General features: G+C 38.4%; 1 protein-coding gene across 4 annotated transcripts in view; it reads right to left on the bottom strand.

The window, feature by feature from the left end:
• stx1a (syntaxin 1A (brain)) overlaps positions 1-19,099 on the bottom strand; it is a 53,581-nt gene that overhangs the window by 4,356 nt on the left and 30,126 nt on the right. For all 4 annotated transcript variants that reach the window (XM_087795496.1, XM_087795497.1, XM_087795498.1 and 1 more), the window contains exons 4-8: positions 9,363-9,437; positions 5,729-5,802; positions 5,510-5,618; positions 1,898-1,971; positions 1,696-1,830 (exon numbers count right to left, since the gene is read on the bottom strand). In XM_087795496.1, coding sequence (XP_087651622.1) covers positions 1,696-1,830; positions 1,898-1,971; positions 5,510-5,618; positions 5,729-5,802; positions 9,363-9,437 — 467 coding nt within the window. The remainder of the gene's footprint in view (positions 1-1,695; positions 1,831-1,897; positions 1,972-5,509; positions 5,619-5,728; positions 5,803-9,362; positions 9,438-19,099) is intronic.

Genomic DNA, 19,099 nt, shown 5'->3' on the forward strand with positions numbered 1-19,099 from the left:
ATGGAATGAAATGTGTATATATATATATTCATTCATTCATTAATATTCATTCACCAATATTTTTTAAGAGTTTTTAAGTTTTAAATTGTTATATTATCAAATAAAACATTATTGATAATGTCTCACATTTTTATTTTACCATGACAAACCAAATAAAATGAACTTTAATAATTTGCTGTATGCCTTTATCCCTTGTGTTATCTCAGGGTCAAGGTGACCCGAAGGCCTGAAAACAAATGTGTTTGTGGTATCCCTTGGGTTGTTTCTGGGTGAAGGTTAACGACCGCCCTGACTTCCATTAATACATATGCAGTGGTGGAGGTTGTTCACCTAGACTTAGAGACAACACAAGGGATACCACAAACACATTTGTTTTCAGGCCTCTGGGTCACCTTGACCCAGCAATATCAAAAGGGTTAAAGGATTTGTTTGCTGGCCCCGTACAACACTATTTAAGTGTCACAAATGAGAGAGTAAATGTTCATAAATATGTCATATTGTGTCATAAATCAGAAATAATTGGTCAAAATATTGATGTAACAAAAGCCTTTTATATTCTTCAAATAATATAACTTGTTATTAACTTTATATTTTCTTCTTCTCTTTGATCGTTTAACAATGAATTTATTTTTAGACGGAGATTGTTTTGAGTGTCCTGAGCGATCACGTCACAAAGCTGCTTTATCAGTCCAGCCAGCTGGTCCTGAACGATGACCGCGAGCAAACACGACAGACAAAACCACGAGCTCTCCTGGATTTTTCCAAAGGAACATAAAATGTGTCCAACGCAAACAGAACGATACACGCTTGTGTGTTTAGTGACGCCGTGATGATATTGTAGCTATAGAGACACACTGTTCGTCAACTCTGAATATGATGATGATGATGAAAAAAAACATCATCTGCCCTTCGGGTGCCAACTCCAAATCCCAAAAGTCAAATTATGGCGTCCAGCTGGTGAACGCCGCCATGAATGCAGTGATGGCAGAAATGTCTTAAACAGATGGATAGAAAACATCATTCCAATACTTCCAGCACGTGTTTCAGCAGAACCCATGACAGCAATGGACAGTCTCAACATTTTAATCATAAAACATGCAACTTCTTTTAAAAATATGAGACTAGCAGAGAATTTAATAAAATACCTCCTAAGCCCTTAAAAATACAGTAAAAATATCTGGCAAAACAACAAAATATACATGAATATAACAATTTCTTTAAATGTTTTTGTAAATGTAAAATCATAATTTTCTTAAAAAAAAATCTTTGGGCAGAAGGATTGAATTATTGACAGACTTGATGTCCTCCTTAAATATAGTCTTAAACTACAACAAAACAGAAAAATATTAAACATATATACTTATATATATATTTTCTAATAATTAAATGTGCTATTTTTATTTCATTGTTATAATTATTAATTAATTTTAATTTTATTTTTTTATTTTTTTTCATAATGGGTTTTCTGACCTCTAAAAACAACCTTAAAAACCATCTTACATTAACTTATCTTCTCAATTTGAATCCCTACTAAAACTGTAACCTTTTACCCTTAAAATCATTTTGTTTATTTTTGGGGGAAAATTCAATGCAGTTGATGAAAAATAAATCCAAAATAAAAGGTTATTTTCATTATATAAGCCTTGAAATGAGTTGCGTGGAATATTTAGCCACTATATGAAGAACCAAGGTCACCTGACTCTCCACCAGCATGGCCATGTCCATGAACATGTCGTGAAGCTCTCTGATGCTGTTTTCCAACTTGATAATCTCGGTGTGCCGCGTCTCGATCTCGTTCATCGCCTGCTCCGTGATGTTGTCCATGACGATCTGGTGGAAAACGAGGAAGAACGGTAAACGGATGACGACATGTTGGTGAAATCAAAAGTCGTTTTACCCCAGAGGTGAAGATGGCAGGATTATCACTTTCCAACATGCTCTCCAGCTCCTCGTTCGTGGTGTTTCTTCCAGCTAAAAAAACACATTTTGCACATTTGTTAAGTTGTTTACTAGTTTTAAATGACTAAATTGGACAAATTAGTGGGTAAATGATGGGTTTGCCTCAAACTCATATCATAACTCTTCGCATTTTTTTATCATGAAAAAACACATTTATTACTTTTTAACCACAATGTTATAATGAAAAAATCTGAACATCTGTTAACCTAACGATCCAGCTTTTCTGCTGTATTTTATCTATTTTATTTTGATTCCTTTTCATTCTTGAGCAAAAGATTATAATGAATACATCTAAAATAATGTGCAAAAATTGCATATATATATATATATATATATATATATATACACACATAAGGTAAGGTAAGGTAAAACTTTATTGATCCCTCAGGAGGTTAACATACTATATATATATACTATTATATCGGTTGGAAATAACTGATCTGTGAATAAAGTCAAATTGAAAACAACTCAAACTGGAAAAGCATTTTTTAACACAACTTCACACATTTCTGCCTTCAACCCAAATATTTTACTTTTTATATATTTTTTCTCCTTTCTATTTCTATTTAATTCAGATCCTCGGCAGAGTACTTATGAGACTAAAACCACCACAGGTGGCCTCAATAGAAGATGTTTTTGGCTTTACAAACTTAAACAAGTGCATATTAGATTTGATTACATTAGATTAGATTAGTTTCTAGTCAATCCCTCTAGAGATCTCCTTCGGGAAAACAAGAACAAAAACAAAGGGCAAAACAAAGTACAAGTATAAAGACATAGATCGAAATAAAAGAAAATTGGTCAAAAGGAATAATGCAAAGAGAAGCATACATAGATAAACACAGAATAGAATACATCATACTTTTACTCTCCTCCTGCCCCCAAACTCAGAGTTATAAATCCAATGAATGAGTCCCTGAGTCTATTAGTGTTGCATCTGGGGAGGAGCATTCATGCACTCCATCTACTTCTCTGCTCACTGATGACAGTGGTCAGAGGATGACTGTCAGCCTCTTATCATTTTTTGTTAGTATTAAAAACTGTTGCTGAACATTATGATGACTAAACTAAGGTCACATGACGCCCTCAGTAATCAAAGATCCCCACGACTCTTTATCTACGGACCTCACTCATCTTAATGCGTTTCTGGCTCATGTATCACGCTTTGTTTTCCCTCGATGACCTGTCCTCCTTCACGAACATCCACTCTGTTGTATCACCTGCGTTAATATCTGGACTGTTCCTGCTCTGTTTCCAGTGAGTCACAGCGAGTCGGCGATCTTAATCCTCTCCGCACTGATCTTACGTTTGTCATTTTGATTGTGAAAAAAATAATGATTTTATTGTTTAGTTTTCTGGTCAATATTAAGGAACGGACGCTCAAGTTACTGTTGTTCCAGCAGAAGACGGATGAGAGGATGAAGGTCACGATGAGGTGAAAGGCAACACTCTCAACATTACAATGATCAATTTCCTTCTGCTTTTATTTCGGGCTGCAGCCCTCGTGACCCGACCACGGCTGAGAAAATGGATGGGTTGGAATTTCCTTATGTATGATCCCCAGCGATGATGGATAATTGCCCTCTAATTGGGCGTCTACATTAAGAGGGTGAGAGTGCAAGTTGAAGGACGGGGAAAAGCTATGGTGAGTCACCGATAATGACCGGGGGGGTGAGAAAAGGAGTGCCCTTGTTTGGACTTGACACTTTACACACACGACCAGTTCACACTTCCTCTCTTAAAGCCCTGGCAGGCTCTGTGGAAGGATCTTATTTGTTACCATGGAGACCCAAACCCTGCGAATATAGAGCCAACAAGTCCCTCTTCACGTGGAGCACTGGGTGATTAAATCATTCATACTGTGTTGCAACTGGTGACAGCATTATTTCTCCTCCATTGTTGTGCAACTGTGGGAAGGATAGAAAGACGAGCAGAAGAACGGCTATTAAAAAAACGTTCACCAGAGTAATTGTTGTTCTGGAAAATGTACTTTTTTTGTGTCTCTGCCTCCAGCACTGGGCTGGACCACAGCCAGGTTTACACAGACAGACCAAGGCGAACGAGTAGATGGATAGAAAAACAGATCAATGGATGGACAATTAGATAGATCGATAAATAGATGATCGACAATGGAGAGGTGATGGTAGGAAGTTAGACGTAAACAGAAAGATGGATGATGAGGATAGACAGAAGGATGGACAAGGATGGATGGATAGATAAACCAACAGACGGGAAAATGGTAATTGACAGACATCCCAGAGAGCTAGATTTACAGACAAGCATCACGGATGGATGGATGGATGGATGGATGGAAGGATGGTTGGATGGATGGATGGATGGATGGATGGATGGATGGATGGATGGATGGATGGATGGATGGATGGATGGATGGATGGATGGATGGATGGATGGATGGATGGATGGATGGATGGATGGATGGATGGATGGATGGTTGGATGGTTGGATGGTTGGATGGATGGATGGATTGACCGATGGATGGATGTATGAATGAAGAGACTGATTGACAGACAGATGGATTAATGGATGGATTGACGTACAGATGGATGGATGGATAGATAGATGGATGGATGGATGGATGGATTGAAGGACGGCCCGACGGATGGATGGATGGATGTACTCAAAGACAGACAGCCATCACAGATGGATGGATAGATGGATGGGTTGAAGGACGGACAGAGATAGATAGATGGATGGATAGACAGACATCATAGATGAATAGATGGATTGTTTATAGACAAATAGATGGATGGAGAGACTCAGACAGACAGACGGACAAACGGATAATGGTTAGATAATCATTGATAGATAGAGATAGGTTATAGATCAAGATAGATAGATAGATAGACAGATGGATGGATGTATGAATGAATAGATTGATTGACGGACAGATGGATTAATGGATGGATTGACGCACAGATGGATGGATGGATAGATAGATGGATGGATGGAAGGACGGCCTGACAGATGGATGGATGGATGTACTCAAAGACAGACAGACAGACAGATGGATGGATAGATGGATGGGTTGAAGGACGGACAGACAGATAGATAGATGGATGGATAGACAGACATCATAGATGAATGGATGGATTGTTGATAGACAAATGAATGGATGGAGAGACTCAGACAGATGGACGGACAAACGGATGATGCATAGATAATAATTGAAAGGTTATAGATCAAGATAGATAGATAGATATATGGATAGATAGAAAGATGGATGGAAGGACGGACGGACGGACAGACAGTCATTTCAACTGTCCTGGGAAAATCTTAAAAATTATCCACATTTTAAAAGTTAATTGTTCTGTGTCCGTCCAGAGTCATGACTGAAGACCTTAGTCTGGCAGGAGTCACTCATCCAGGTCCTAGAGTCTGGTCCACATAACTAAATCTGGAAACTATTAACATCTACAGTCAGAAGAAGACTTTTGGCAGTGCTGAGCTAGGAAGCTTAAACTGAAACAATAAGTGATTTATTTGATGTTTTTTACATGAAGATGGACAACAGTCGCTGAAGGTAACTCACTGATCTCCAGCTGTCTCTGAATGCGTCCTTTGCAGCGCTCCCTGTAGTCCGACTGGGTGGTGTTGTACTCTGACATGACCTCCACGAACTTGCGGGACAGTGTGGAGTGCTGGCGAGAGAACGACAAGTCAAGAAAGTCATTAATGTTTGTAGAACAATCTTCACAGACCAGGGTCACAAAACAATCAAAACAGTCACGAGAGGTTCGATGCAACATACCTGGGTTTTACGTATCCTCAGGTCGGCGGACGACCGGTTCTGTCCTTCCTCTTGCTCGATTATTTGCTGAATGCCTGGAAATACACAGCTGTGGCAATGAGTTCACTGAGAGGGAGTGAGACGAGGAAAGAGCAGTGTTGAAGCACTTACGTTTATCAAGTTGGAAAGTGAGTTGGGAAAGTAGTTTGTAGAACGTCAACATTTTAACATGATCTTTTCTATTGACAAATTAAATGAAATACTCACCAGTATGTGTCTGTTTTGTACAAAAAAAAAAGGTGTGTTTAAGCCCCGCCCACTGGGATAGAATATTGAAGAAATCTTGTTTAACATAACCACACCCACTCTGCTGTCAAGCATCAGGGTTTGTCACCGCACATCATCAATCCAGGAAGTCTCCACATCCCAGGGACTCTTTGTATAAACAAAGCGGGCGTGATTACAGCTGGCTTCAATATTAAAAAGCCATGTTATCGTTAAAGTTGGTGGATTAGTTTAAGTTCACTGTGAGAACTTATAGTGACTTTGAAAATATATATAAGGCGTAAAGAATACACTCAGATTAGAATTTATTTAATAGTTTTACAATGAAAAATCAATCTAGATCCCTTGTATCAAATAGCAGGTGTAAAATAGTGAGAGGCATTTGAAAGAAAAAACAAGTCATTTCCGTTCTTTTTCGATTATTATTGTATGAAAGGTGATTTGTTTTGATTTGAAAGAAGATTTAATTTTCTCTGAAAAAACATTAGCCTGTGTTTGTTGACGCGTCAAGACGCTGAAGTTTCAGTCAAGTTTACTCGAGAAAAAAAGCCTTTATAGAAGCGAAAATTAGTGAAACACAAACTGTATATGATTTATTTTTGCTGCTTTTATCTGTAGGTCAGTCTGTGAATATATTGCTGACATAAAACATGTGAATAAATTGCTGCAAAAAGGTTTGGGGACAACAAACAAAAACCAAACCAAATGTATCACATGTGCTAAACAATCTCCTTTAAAAAATATAAATATATTTATTTATGTATTTTAAGGTCTTTATAGAGAAAATAATCAGTAGAAACCCCCGTGAAAAGAACAGGTTACACAAAATAAATTAACACATTTAACTTTAATTAAACAGGAGACACGAGAAGAAGCACTAAGTTCAAGTTCAAGCACAGATTGACACGACCGTTCATGAATTATGAAGATTATTCAGCGCTTTGAAAGCAGCAGCGGGTCGAGATCCATGAACTCTGGCCCCGTGATTTAAAAGTCTAACACACAGTTGAAAAAAGCTGGCAACCATAAGAAAATGATCCATGGCGGACGCGAGGCCATTTATCTCCGAAGCTCGACTGGCAAACACATTTGGTGACTGGACTGATGTGCAAGAGAGAGGCGTCATCACCCCTGACAGCAGTCGTGTGCAGTGTGTCAATCAAACACGTCTTTAATCAGGAAGCTGCTTTTAAACAAATTTAAACGGTTATTATGTTCAGGAAAATAATCCTGTGTTGAAAACCGTTAAATATTCCCAATAATAAATATAAATGATAAATATCAAAAGAGGTTCTGAAGCTGAGAGAACACAGAAAAGGTTGATCCAGTCCAAATGAATACGATTATGTCTTCCACGCCTACAGCTGAATACACTGGGGCGGGTAACAGATTACACATCATACATAAAACATGTGTGAGATGAGACCCACTACAAATCTGTCGGCTCCGTGCACAGTATGTTTGCGTGGCACCGGTCAGCTCGTGCTGGAGTGTGAATTAAAGTATGTGAATCAGCAGAGTCGCCCACATGTCGGCGTGTGAACAGGCGCTGTCTGCAACCTTCTGATGAGTTCGTCTCATGTAATCGCCTCTGACGTAAATCCCCTTAAAAGTGTCAGATCAGCTCGGAAAAAAATGACCTCCTGTTCTCCTCCCGTGCTTTTCCAACTTTCTAGTTGTGCGACTGTCACACCTCCGTCGCACTTCGCCGCGTCTTCATGATTATGGTCTGCAGGCCGACCTAGACTGACTCCACTTGACATGCAAGAGAAGCTCTATTAGGCAGTGAGCACCATTATCTGTTTGTCTCTCTTACATATTCCGCTGTGCTCGTGAGCAAGGCCATCTGTGTCTCTTGTGCTCTTTAGCAGCCCAGAGTAAACACGGCGAAGCTCTTTGAAGCTGAAGCAGCTGCTCACCCGAGCTTTCTTTGTTTGTTTTCCAAAGAATATGACGATTGTTTAATGTAATTATTGAAATGATGTTATGAAATATAAGATCATCCGACATCACTCAGGGGTCTTGAGTGTTACAAACCCTTGAATGAAGGCGAAAGTTTATTTACTTTTAAAAAAATAAAATGAAAAGCTTTTAAGCACAATTCAGTCCATGTGTTCATCATGAGGCATCAAAAGACCAGGGCCCCGGGACCACATGTGGACCTCCCTTTGTAATAACATGATTTACATGAGGTCAGAAAATCCATAAAGACAGTTTGAATAAGGGCTGAATATTTAAAATAAATATAAAATAAATATTGCAATTAAATAAGTGATTCTTTTTTAATTTCCTGTTTTTATACCATTTTTATCTATTAAAATAAATAATTCAATTTACATTAAAATGTATTTATTTGTGATTTTTAAGATGAAGGGAAATTAATCAAACGTTGAAATAAATGAAGGTTAATTTAGTTACTTTAATTACACTTGTAAAGAAACATAATATATTCACTGCAAACCTTTTAAAACTCCTGCAAAAACGTGCTATAAGTGTGATGTAAACATTTATATTTATTAGTCAATTATAAATCATGCAAACTTCTGTGCAGAGTAAGTAAAAGTGCAAGCACTGGTCAGTGCATCTCCAGTCATACACATTAATTAGAATTGTGTGATTGTACAATGTGACAAACTTTACTGATACTACATGTTGTCTCATGTTGTGGAGACACTGGTAGCATTTTATCCACACAGTTGTCATATAATGCTGCTCTTTAGCTTCTGTGGACGTCATTGATAAACCTGTTAAAGCGTATTGTTTACGATTCTCTCACTCGTTCTGCTCGGCTGCGTAAGTCATGTCACTAGATGACGGCTCGAAAATTAAATTGATATAAAATTAAATAAAATCGCGACCTTTGCGATATAATATCGCGATTATATCGCAAATGCGATTAATCGTTCAGCCCTAATTTGAATTTCCTTTTGTAATATTTTAATAGTTCAGAGTTCATGGTGATTTATTCAATTACTTTTTTTTGTATTTGTGTTTATTATTTAACATCTGAATACAAAGTAAATACTCGTTTTATTTACCTTTTTAAACAATTAAATACAACTAAATCATATTTTTTTCCTCTTTTCTAAAATATTTCTGCAAGAGATCAGATTGTCAGGGTTTTGTTTCCAATGAGTTTTTGTTTCCCCACACACTTGATAATCTAAAGTATATTGAAAATCTTGACAAATAATCAGACACATATTTTCAAGGTACCCTCGAGTATATTATGGAAGTGTAATAGTTATTTAACGGCTCTTGGTCTTCAGTCATGACAGAGTAGAAATGCTTCCCTCTATTGAGTTTATAAAAAGGTATGAGAAAAATAACCCCACAAAAGAAAATTCAATAATAAGACGAATGAACTCACTTTTTAGCTTGGAGCGTATTTTGTTTGCCAGCTTCTTGATGTCAGCCATGAGATCCTCTAGATCAGCTTTAGTTTCTGCCGAGAAGAAGACAGTTGTGAGCACAGACACCTTGAAATAATGGTTATAAGGACATTTAAAATCAATCAAGAGGTAGGAAAGAATATATACATTTTAACGTGGAAACATTTGCATCTTCAACAAAACAATGACCAGACACTGGAACCAGACAAAGAATAAGAGTCAAAGTTGTTGCACACATTCCCTCGGAGCATTAATTGCCATTTTTAGAAGCAAGCATAGATGAAGTCATTCATCATCTTAATGAGATTAGAGTCCCACGTATTCATATATAAGGACGACATCAGAGGCGAACACACACAAACGCTGGATAAAAAGCTTCTCAGTTAAACACAAATATAGTATATTAGAATAAACTGCTGCTTCACTACAAGCTTTTCTTGCATTACGCCCTAATTTAATATAAATGTAAAATATGGATCTTAAAACAACTGCCTGACAGTTGGAAATATAAAAATGCTAAAAATAAAACTATGAGCCTATAAAATTTATTTTATTCATTGAAATTACTTTTTCCTGATGTAGAATATGGACAAAACCTCACGCCGTCGCAATCTAAATGTGATTTTCAGACATTTTAAAATACAATCAGAGATAAACACGGATGTTTGATCAAAGCCAGACTGGATAATAACAAACTTCAATACGTGGAACAGTTACAGAAGCGTCCTGCTGTGACGCCAACATGAAAAGCCAGAGAACCAAATTGCTTTCTTCAAACAAATATGAAACCATCGTTCTAAAATAAAGCCACACGTTCGCGACGCTGGGATGACATTTGCTAAAAAATGTCGGCAGGCGGAAAATGATGACGGGACAGTTTTTGACCAAACATGGCGTCGTATGAATGTTAATGTGAGTTGGAGGATGATGAATTGAAACTATAACGGCTCGGCTAAAGTAGTAAACCAATTACATGCATCATGACAGTTGTGTTTCTGTATCTTTGAGCATCGGTACCTGTTATATACAGCCGTAGACACACAAATACACACTGTATTGTAAATAAAAATGACAATTAAGCTCCGTCTGCTTGCAGAAAACTAACAGCTCAACAGGATATATTTTCAGATTGTTACAGCAAAAGAAGAGAGCATAAGATGACATGCATAATGTAATATCAAGCATTCCATGGAGAATCTTTTGAAATTATTCATTTTTAACAAGTAGTTTTTTTGCATTTTAAAAAATCCAAAATCTAGATTTTGAAATGAATCTTGGTAAAATGATACCTTTACGTATCCCTCTAATATAGTTTTTAACATTTCAACAATTAATTCATTTTGGCCTTGAATAAAAAAGGCCAAAATGAGATAGTGATACATGAAGGAATAAGAAGGTGAAGAAGAGAGTGCAAGCAGGGTGGCAAGGGTGGAGATAATTGTGACCACAAAGTAGCGGTTAAGTGCTTAAAAAGGAGGTTTTATATGCCATAGTGAGCTTCGCCATAATGTATTATTTACAACAGGCATAATCGAAGCCTGGGCTAGGGGGCCATTTGTGGTCTTTAATTGGATCTCGGGTGGCCAGAAGTCTCTGTTATGAAATGTTATAGATTGTCAACCGAAGACGGTTAAAATCGAATCTGTTAAGTTGTTATTTTCCTCAATCTATAGGCATTTAAGACAAAATGCAAATATGTTTTTATAAGGTTAATTTCTTTTTAAATAAATACATATGGTGAAATAACACCAGGTAAGCAGGTCATCTTGAAAAAAGGAACTTTTAGAAAGACATTTAATTTTGAACAGTAAGAGGTCATAGAAACCTGGTGGACGACAATGAGTTGAACAATTGTTTTCAAAATGAGTTTTAACTACAAAAGTAAGAGTAGCTTTCCTTCCTTATTATTTTAAAGTATTGAATTATTATTGTTTTTAAATGTATTTAATAATCTCGTCTTTTAGATTGACCACGCCACCTGCATAGTCATATGATGACTCACTTCAGGATTGAAGATTAGATTAATGAAATATTTGAGATCAGTCTAATGCACTTATCTTTAATCAGTCAGAACCAGCAGAGAATATTTTAAAGAGTCTCTGCCACTTAAATAATTCAAGGTATCATCCAACATTCAAACCGAAGGTTATATGGTGTACGGACGAAGAAGAAACTAAGTTCACTAAATACATATGGTTACAACAGCACGACAATGAATCAAGTGATCCAAGATGTAACAAAGAAGCACAGTAAGAGAGCTCGGAATCTTGTGAACTTTCAGGGTTACTTTTGTCACTTACACTCTCTCAAAGTTCCTGACGTCCTCCTCAATATATAAAGAGTAAACGTGAATAGGAACCATAACCAGGCAGAAACAAAGTCATGAACTAGAGCCGAGTGTTGTTCGACTGTGTGCACGGGCGATAATGTGAGCGTTAAGCACTTAGATTAGATTTCCTGCTGTTGTCTACAAACAGACGAGGCGCGATCAAGCGTCTATTCACTCTCATTATTGGCTTTCGGAACGCGAGCTTCCACTGATGAATCAGTGGAAGCTCGCGGGGAGCAAATTAGAGGGCGAGACTGAGGAGTCGATTGAGCTGTGGCTTCACACTCCATCCCTCTACCAGACACTCTCGAATGGAATCTTCAGGTCATGCTTGTCGCCATCATTACCACCGCGTTGCCATGGCGATTGCGTGCAGTGGGTCCTCTCGCCGGCTCCGGATTGTTTCAAAGTGGCAGAACGGAGAGGGTGGGAAAGATGCAGCGAGAGCGGCGAACGAGGGAGAAAATAAACAAACGTGGATCACATTTCATTAAAATCTCAGCGATATTGGGAAAGTCTGTCACTTCCTTCCTTCCACTTTTGTTCATGTGTCTTTAATGAGTAGTTGACCTCGCAGTAGTTCTCTGCCCTGCAATAAAAAGCCACTGACTTTTTTGGACTTCTGCCTCCGAGCGGATGAATGTATTTATCTGTCAACTTATGCCTCAAACTGCTGCAGCTCTTCATCCCCTCTCTGCTTACTGAGTAAATAATCCTGTTAAATATAGTTTTGTGTGCGGGTCAGGGAATGCCTTAATGGACCTGTTCACCCTCTAGATTGCTCTCACACTTGCACCAAACCACCCTTTCTCTCGACCTAACCTCCTCTCACCTTCTCCACTCCAGCAACTCTTCTTTCTCCTCCACCCATCTTACCGGAAAAAGAAATGGCCTTTTGCTCTAGTTGACTTTCAAGGCCTGAGTGAGACGCATCACTCTGCCAGGGCACTCTGAAGCCAACACCACCGTCACATCTCTGACCTTTACCACTCCAACCATGGTCCACACAGATTTACACTATTTTTAGCTCAACAAAAATGGAAAGTCCTTGACTAGGAATCTGAAAAAAAAGGACACAGCAGTCAAAGTTGCCAATTAAAACCACACACCTCAGGAGACGAAACCAGTTGTCGAGAAATCTCCCTAAACACAACATGGCTACACACTTATAAGTAGTTAAACAGTTGTGTTTTTCACAGCGGCACTATTTGGAGGCCATACAAAGACAAGTCTCTACGAATCCAGATGGTAACTCAGCCATTCCTAAGATGAGATATAAATTGTCTGTCCAATGATCAACAGTGAAATGTGTTTGGAAGTAGTCAAGTGAGACAACAACACAACTAGGGTGGGTTTCATGTAGGTTTTATCTGATACGGCAGGCTTACCAAAAATACTGCTTGAATAATAATAATATATAGTAATAAATGGTTTCTCAGGTATGTTGTTTTAGTATTGTTTTGGGACTTGATTTAGTTAATTGTGACAGACACTTGAGGATGTATTGTGTGTGTGTGTGAGACGGTCACAATGAGGGGCATTGTTAAGTGTTGAGATTGTTAAGTGTGGAGATTTTTTTTGTTGAAACGGCACAGAAATCTGCATTGCATGTCGGTCTAAATGCTACGCTTTATGTCAGAACCAGTGCGAGAATATCTGTTCCCATCCATAGAAAAATAACTTCCTTGTTGGCCCAGGTACATGGACAAAGGAAAAGAGGTGCGATGACATCATTGTCACCCAAAAGACAATGGAAATGTATCCATGTAACAAGATTTCTAAAAGTTGTAGTCCCAGTGACTGAACAGTAGTTGCATCTAACAGCAAAATTGAGATACAGCCTTCATTGTACTATATTATCGTACTTTGTTGGCAACTTTTGAATTATGTATTTGATTGTTTTACATGTATTTATAGATGTTTGTCCATGTGTTATGTGTTTTGTTGCTGCTGGACAACAGAATTTCTTCTTTGGGGATGAATCAAATATCCATCTATCTATGGTGTTCCCAATTGATGTCCTCCGTGATTTTGTTCACTAGTGAGGGAATAATGCAGTGTGAGTTACCCATGTATTTGGGCGGCGTCAGAGGCAGAGCTCTCAATGTACTGGTTGATCTACATCTCTAACCTCAACCATAGTCATGAGTAATTCTAAAAGAAAAAGATGGTTGATTGAAGCGGCCGAAACTAGTTTTCTCTGAAAAGTTGACTGGACTCTCCCCTTCAGAGTGAGATACACATTCATCCGGGATATACTCGGAGTAGAGCCTAAAGGTTCTGCCTTGTATCCTCAACTCTTTTAATGTATACAATTGATCACAGAATTGATTTTTTATCCTCATGAGTGGGTATTGGGACATGCCCCCATAACAGAACTGGTTTTGACATAAACAGGGGAACCAGACAGACGGACAAGAAAATTTCTGCTTTATTTTGCTGTTATTTTTGCAGCTTCATGAACCGACTAAGCAAACATACTAAATTTAGATTCAACATCAGATACCAAGTTATCTTCAAGACTTTAATCCGGCTTCAACGTCATTCCTAACTCATTTGAACCATAAATCACTTCCCTTTATCTGGCCTGTCACAATCTGTCTCCCACTGATTCAGTGACTTTATGGACACAATGTGTGTGTCAGTCCGATGTCAGGGTAGTGTGACACTGACGAGACATCGGCAACCGTTCGGATCCTCGCTCAAACAGGGTCAACCACTGCCTCTGCAATCTCTAACCTGCAGCCATTTATCTTTCCCTTCATCTGTGCCTGTCTTTGTCTTCCCCTGCTTTTCTCTCTGTAAATATATGACCAGTTGTGTCTGTGTGTGTGTGTGTGTGTGTGTGTGTGTGTGTGTGTGTGTGTGTGTTTGCTCTGTTTATTGACCGTCTAGAGTCCAGGTTTATTTAGTAGAGGGACAGAATCTGCACGCATCACAGGAACATGTCGTGTTACAGCACAAACGCAGTGGAAATGCACAGCTGCTCATCCTGATATTTGTGACGTGGGAGCCGCTTCCTCTGACCCACATGTAGAAAACAACCTAAATATTCAAGCACAGACAGAATTGGTTTGTTTTATGTAGGACACTGAGACTCCCGGGTCGCAGACGATGTAAAGTAGTGAAAGATTTTACTCAACAAATCAAGACAAGAACTCATTTTGTCAAATGTATTATTTGTTAGAATTAATCACACATTTTGACTGATGTAGAAGAAGCCAAACCAGGTTCAGTAACCATAAATATTCAAAGAGCCACTTGGACGAAAAACAATAAATCACCTGGAGACACAAAATCCATTTGACATCTAAAGTGGGGACGAATCTGCATATATATTTTAATGTCTGTGGTAATGATAACAAAGTGTAGTGTGTTGCGTTCATAGAATCAATGGAATAAAACAGACAATTCAAAATCTTTAACTTGGAAAAAACATGCTGAGGGCTAACTCAAACACATTTGTTTTCGGACCTTTGGGTCATCTTGACCCTACAATAACACAAGGGCTAATCATTCATGATCATATTAAAGTTCAACTAATGTGTTGATTTAAGTGTGTCTTAAATAGATGTTGAACTCATAACCACACCCACTCTGCTGTGATTGGTCAAACATCAAGGTTTGTCACCGTATGTCATCAATTCCAAAAGTCACCACCTCCAAGGGGGGTTAAAGGGACAAGAAAGAAGCAGGACGTTCTCACATCATAATGGACTTCGCTCTCGTAACCTGTCATTCGCCAAGATTTCAAGTAATAACTTCAAAGTCAGCAGTTGGGTTTTCACATGTGTTGCCCTAGTATGAAATATGTATATATGTATATATATATAACGTACCTGCAGCAAACCAAAACTATATCCAAAATATCTAGTCTTCTCCTGTGTTGTTTAATTATTATATATATATATATATATATATATTTTTTTTTTTTAAAGAAAAAAATACTGTATAACTTACCTCCCTTATTTATATTTTAAGTTTTAATGATATAATTGCTGTTTCAAATGCTATAAACTTAAAAGAAAATTTTCAGTGGAAATAACAATATGGGTGAAAATGAGTCCCTTGGCAGAGGTCTGCACTCCCACAGTGCTAATCTTGCAATCATCGTTCATCGACAGATGTGAATGCAGTACAGATTATTTGATATCTAACTTAAAATGTGTATACTGTACTATAAGTATGGGGTTGTTTTATAACCAAAAGAAAAAAATATTCTGTGTGTTGAGTCCTGACTAGTTAAGTGAATTCAGCTCAGACTTCATGAGCAGGAATGAGGAAGAGATGCAGCAGAAGAACCGAAGACAGAGGAGAGTGAAGTTACACAACACTTACATTTGGTGGCAGGGCTCTGGCATACGGCGGTGTGAGTGTGGGAGAACTCTCAGCCAAAACTAACTCTCGAAATAGGAACACTCGCAGGCAGCGATTAAAACAAGCATCACCGGAGCTGTGTGGAGGACGCTAAAGAGTCAGGAAGGATTTGTGTGTACACATTCAAAGATGAGGCCGGTGTGACACACAGGGAGGAATGTTGTCAAATAACCTCCAGGTAGGAAACCAAAAGTGTCTTTCTATTGACACAGATGCCACAAACTGTCATGTAATTGTTCACCGGATAGAAGAGACGCTTGAATCTGAGACTTGGTTCAACTTGTTACAGCCAGTTTGGTTTTCTGACAGTTTATTGATCTCGGTTTTCAGACACGACAACACCTTTTATTATCTTCTCACAGGAACAGGATTGTTGAAGCATCCTGTGCTATTGTTTCCTCTGGACAATCTCCTCCCACAGTCCATAAACATACAGAGGTTAATTGGCGTTGCTACGCATATAAAAAGCCAATATTGTTGTCACAAATAACCACCAGATGGGCAGCAAAGAAAGGTGGCAAAATATGTTTTTAAAGCAGGAAGGAGCCAAGGTCTCAAGCAGCCATTTTGTATTCTGTATTGTACTCAAATTCACAAAGTTAATATTTGCTTTGTTTGCGAGCTAGCAACTGACAAACTTAACCCTAACACAGAACTGTAGAAAACAAGGACATTTTAACTAGCTAGTAGCTAACAGTGTAATCTCAAGGCATTGTGACGTGAACTTTAACTTTTTGTTTTATAGAGAGATAAGAATCTAAAGTGTCTAGAGAATAAAACAAACATTTCTCTTATAATGATTTGAACACTGAGAGCATTATTACAGCAGGAAATCAATTGATGTTTTTAAATATGTCCCAAATGTTGCTAATATTTTATATAATGAAATTCACCAGAGGATTTTATTAATGGATGGCGCACGACGGTGTAGAGTTTGTATGTTCTCCCCGTGTTGCGTGGGTTTACTCCGGGCACTCCGGTTTCCTCCCACAGACTAAAAACATACAGAGGTTGATTGGGAACTTGGGGAAATTGTCCATTGAAGTGTGTGTGTGAATTGTGGTGTCTTTGTTCGAAAGACTGTCGTCTGTCCAGGGTGTCCCCTGCCTCTCGCCTGAAGTAACTCCAGCCCCATCGTGTCCCCCATAAGGGGATACATGGCAGAAGATGAATGAATGAATGATAACATTAATGGGACTTTGCTGAAAGGTGGGTAAACTAGATTATTTAGCCGATAGAATGTTTATATCTTCAAAAATGGCTTTTCTTAGATAATTCCGAATTGCAGAATAATTATAAACCTTTGTTACTCCTTGGAATTGAAAAGACAATTGATTATCTTACATTTGACTCTCTTAAGACGGATGTCGAACATGTGCCTGTGACAGAAATGCGTCTTTAAATGATCGTAAAAACAGCAACGTTGTTATAAAACGCATATTTTATCCTGCTGCACCTAAAGCAGTGACATAAGCACATGTGTGGTTGACGACAATCATAAAAGTATAAAGCCGGGGCTAGAATGAAAAGAGGAATATACGATCAGCGATTGGAGAGGAGAATGTGGAAGTGATAGACCAATTTACACAAACACTGGGGAGACTTGGAGAGTAATTTCATGATCTAGCACTCGGGAGTCTTGAGTACAAATCATGGGATCGGTGAGAGACTCCAGCGCTAACGGTCGGTGACAGAGAGGAGGGAAAAAACGAAAAAACATTCTCTGTGTCAGAGTGACTGAGTTCCCAATAATATTCCAGTCAGCAGCGCGAATAAATAAAAAAATACTCAAGGGTTTTACTACCAGTTCATGTCAGCCTCCAAGAGCCTCAATTATCATTGACTTCTGACCTTCGTAGAGAAATCTATCGCTGATCTTTGAGATTGAACACAAAAGAGGGTTGAAGAGCAAATATTAAAGGGATAGTTTACCCAAATTAAACTTTATCTAATGTCGAATAAGGGCTGGGATTATTTTGTGAAATGTGTCATTGAACCGGGCTCACTCTTCTTAGTTAAAAAAGACGCACAAAAATCATCCAAAGACCTTTAACTGCTCGTCTGTAATGTTTTAATAAGTCTATATTTTAGGTGTTTGTAGCTGTTTCAGGGTTAAATCTCCCAGAAAGGTGTGTCAGTGCAGAGACACAAACGCAGACCACTACCATCATACGGACATACATTTCTGCCTGTAACTCCAATTACTCTGACAATTATCCCAACCCTCGGTCGACATGAGGGAGAGTAGAAATGAGATTGTTGGGCGAACCATCGCTTTAACAAGTGTAATAGAATTCCTCAAACAATTAATCACAACAGCCTCTCTCCAGTTATTAAGATGATTCAAAGACGCCAGCGGCCACGGTGACAAACACAATGACCTCTGTGTAATGAACGACCCTGACATTTAAATCAACCTCTGACTGATTTAGATTCATCAGCCACCGACTCACACGTACATATATACACACACATTGATTTTTAGTCACGAAGGGAACAGCTGGCCGAACAATTTGTATCACAGCATTTAGCATCAGCGGGCGTTGTCTCGGTGCATCGCACACTCACACAACTACACACAGACACACTCGGAAGCCAAAGGGCTTGAAGCAAATCAATAGACATCCAGGTAGGTGGGAAATAAGAAGGGATCAGGTGTGGAAAAAAGAACATGGGGTGCTGGTGCTATCAGTGACACCTCTCTGGTGAGCACAGGGGTCTCGATCAATACTATGACATAATTAACAGAGGAGGAGGTGTGAGAAGTGTGAGAGAGTTTACAGAGCAAAGCCAGGACGCAACAACAACAATGAATGAAAGGAACAGCAGCTTGTTATAACGTCCATCAAAGAAGAAGAGGATGCTATGGTTCTAGAACATAATAAACATAGACACATCTAAAGGACTGGCCATGAACTACCTGAGGAATGTGACTATTGAGACGGTCAGGAATGAGGAAAAAGAAGACAGGAAGGTTACAGCTTAATTTTAAATTATATTTTATTGACT

This window comes from Callionymus lyra, chromosome 7 (genome assembly GCF_982586985.1).
Source record: "Callionymus lyra chromosome 7, fCalLyr1.hap1.1, whole genome shotgun sequence".
NCBI lineage: Eukaryota > Metazoa > Chordata > Actinopteri > Syngnathiformes > Callionymidae > Callionymus > Callionymus lyra.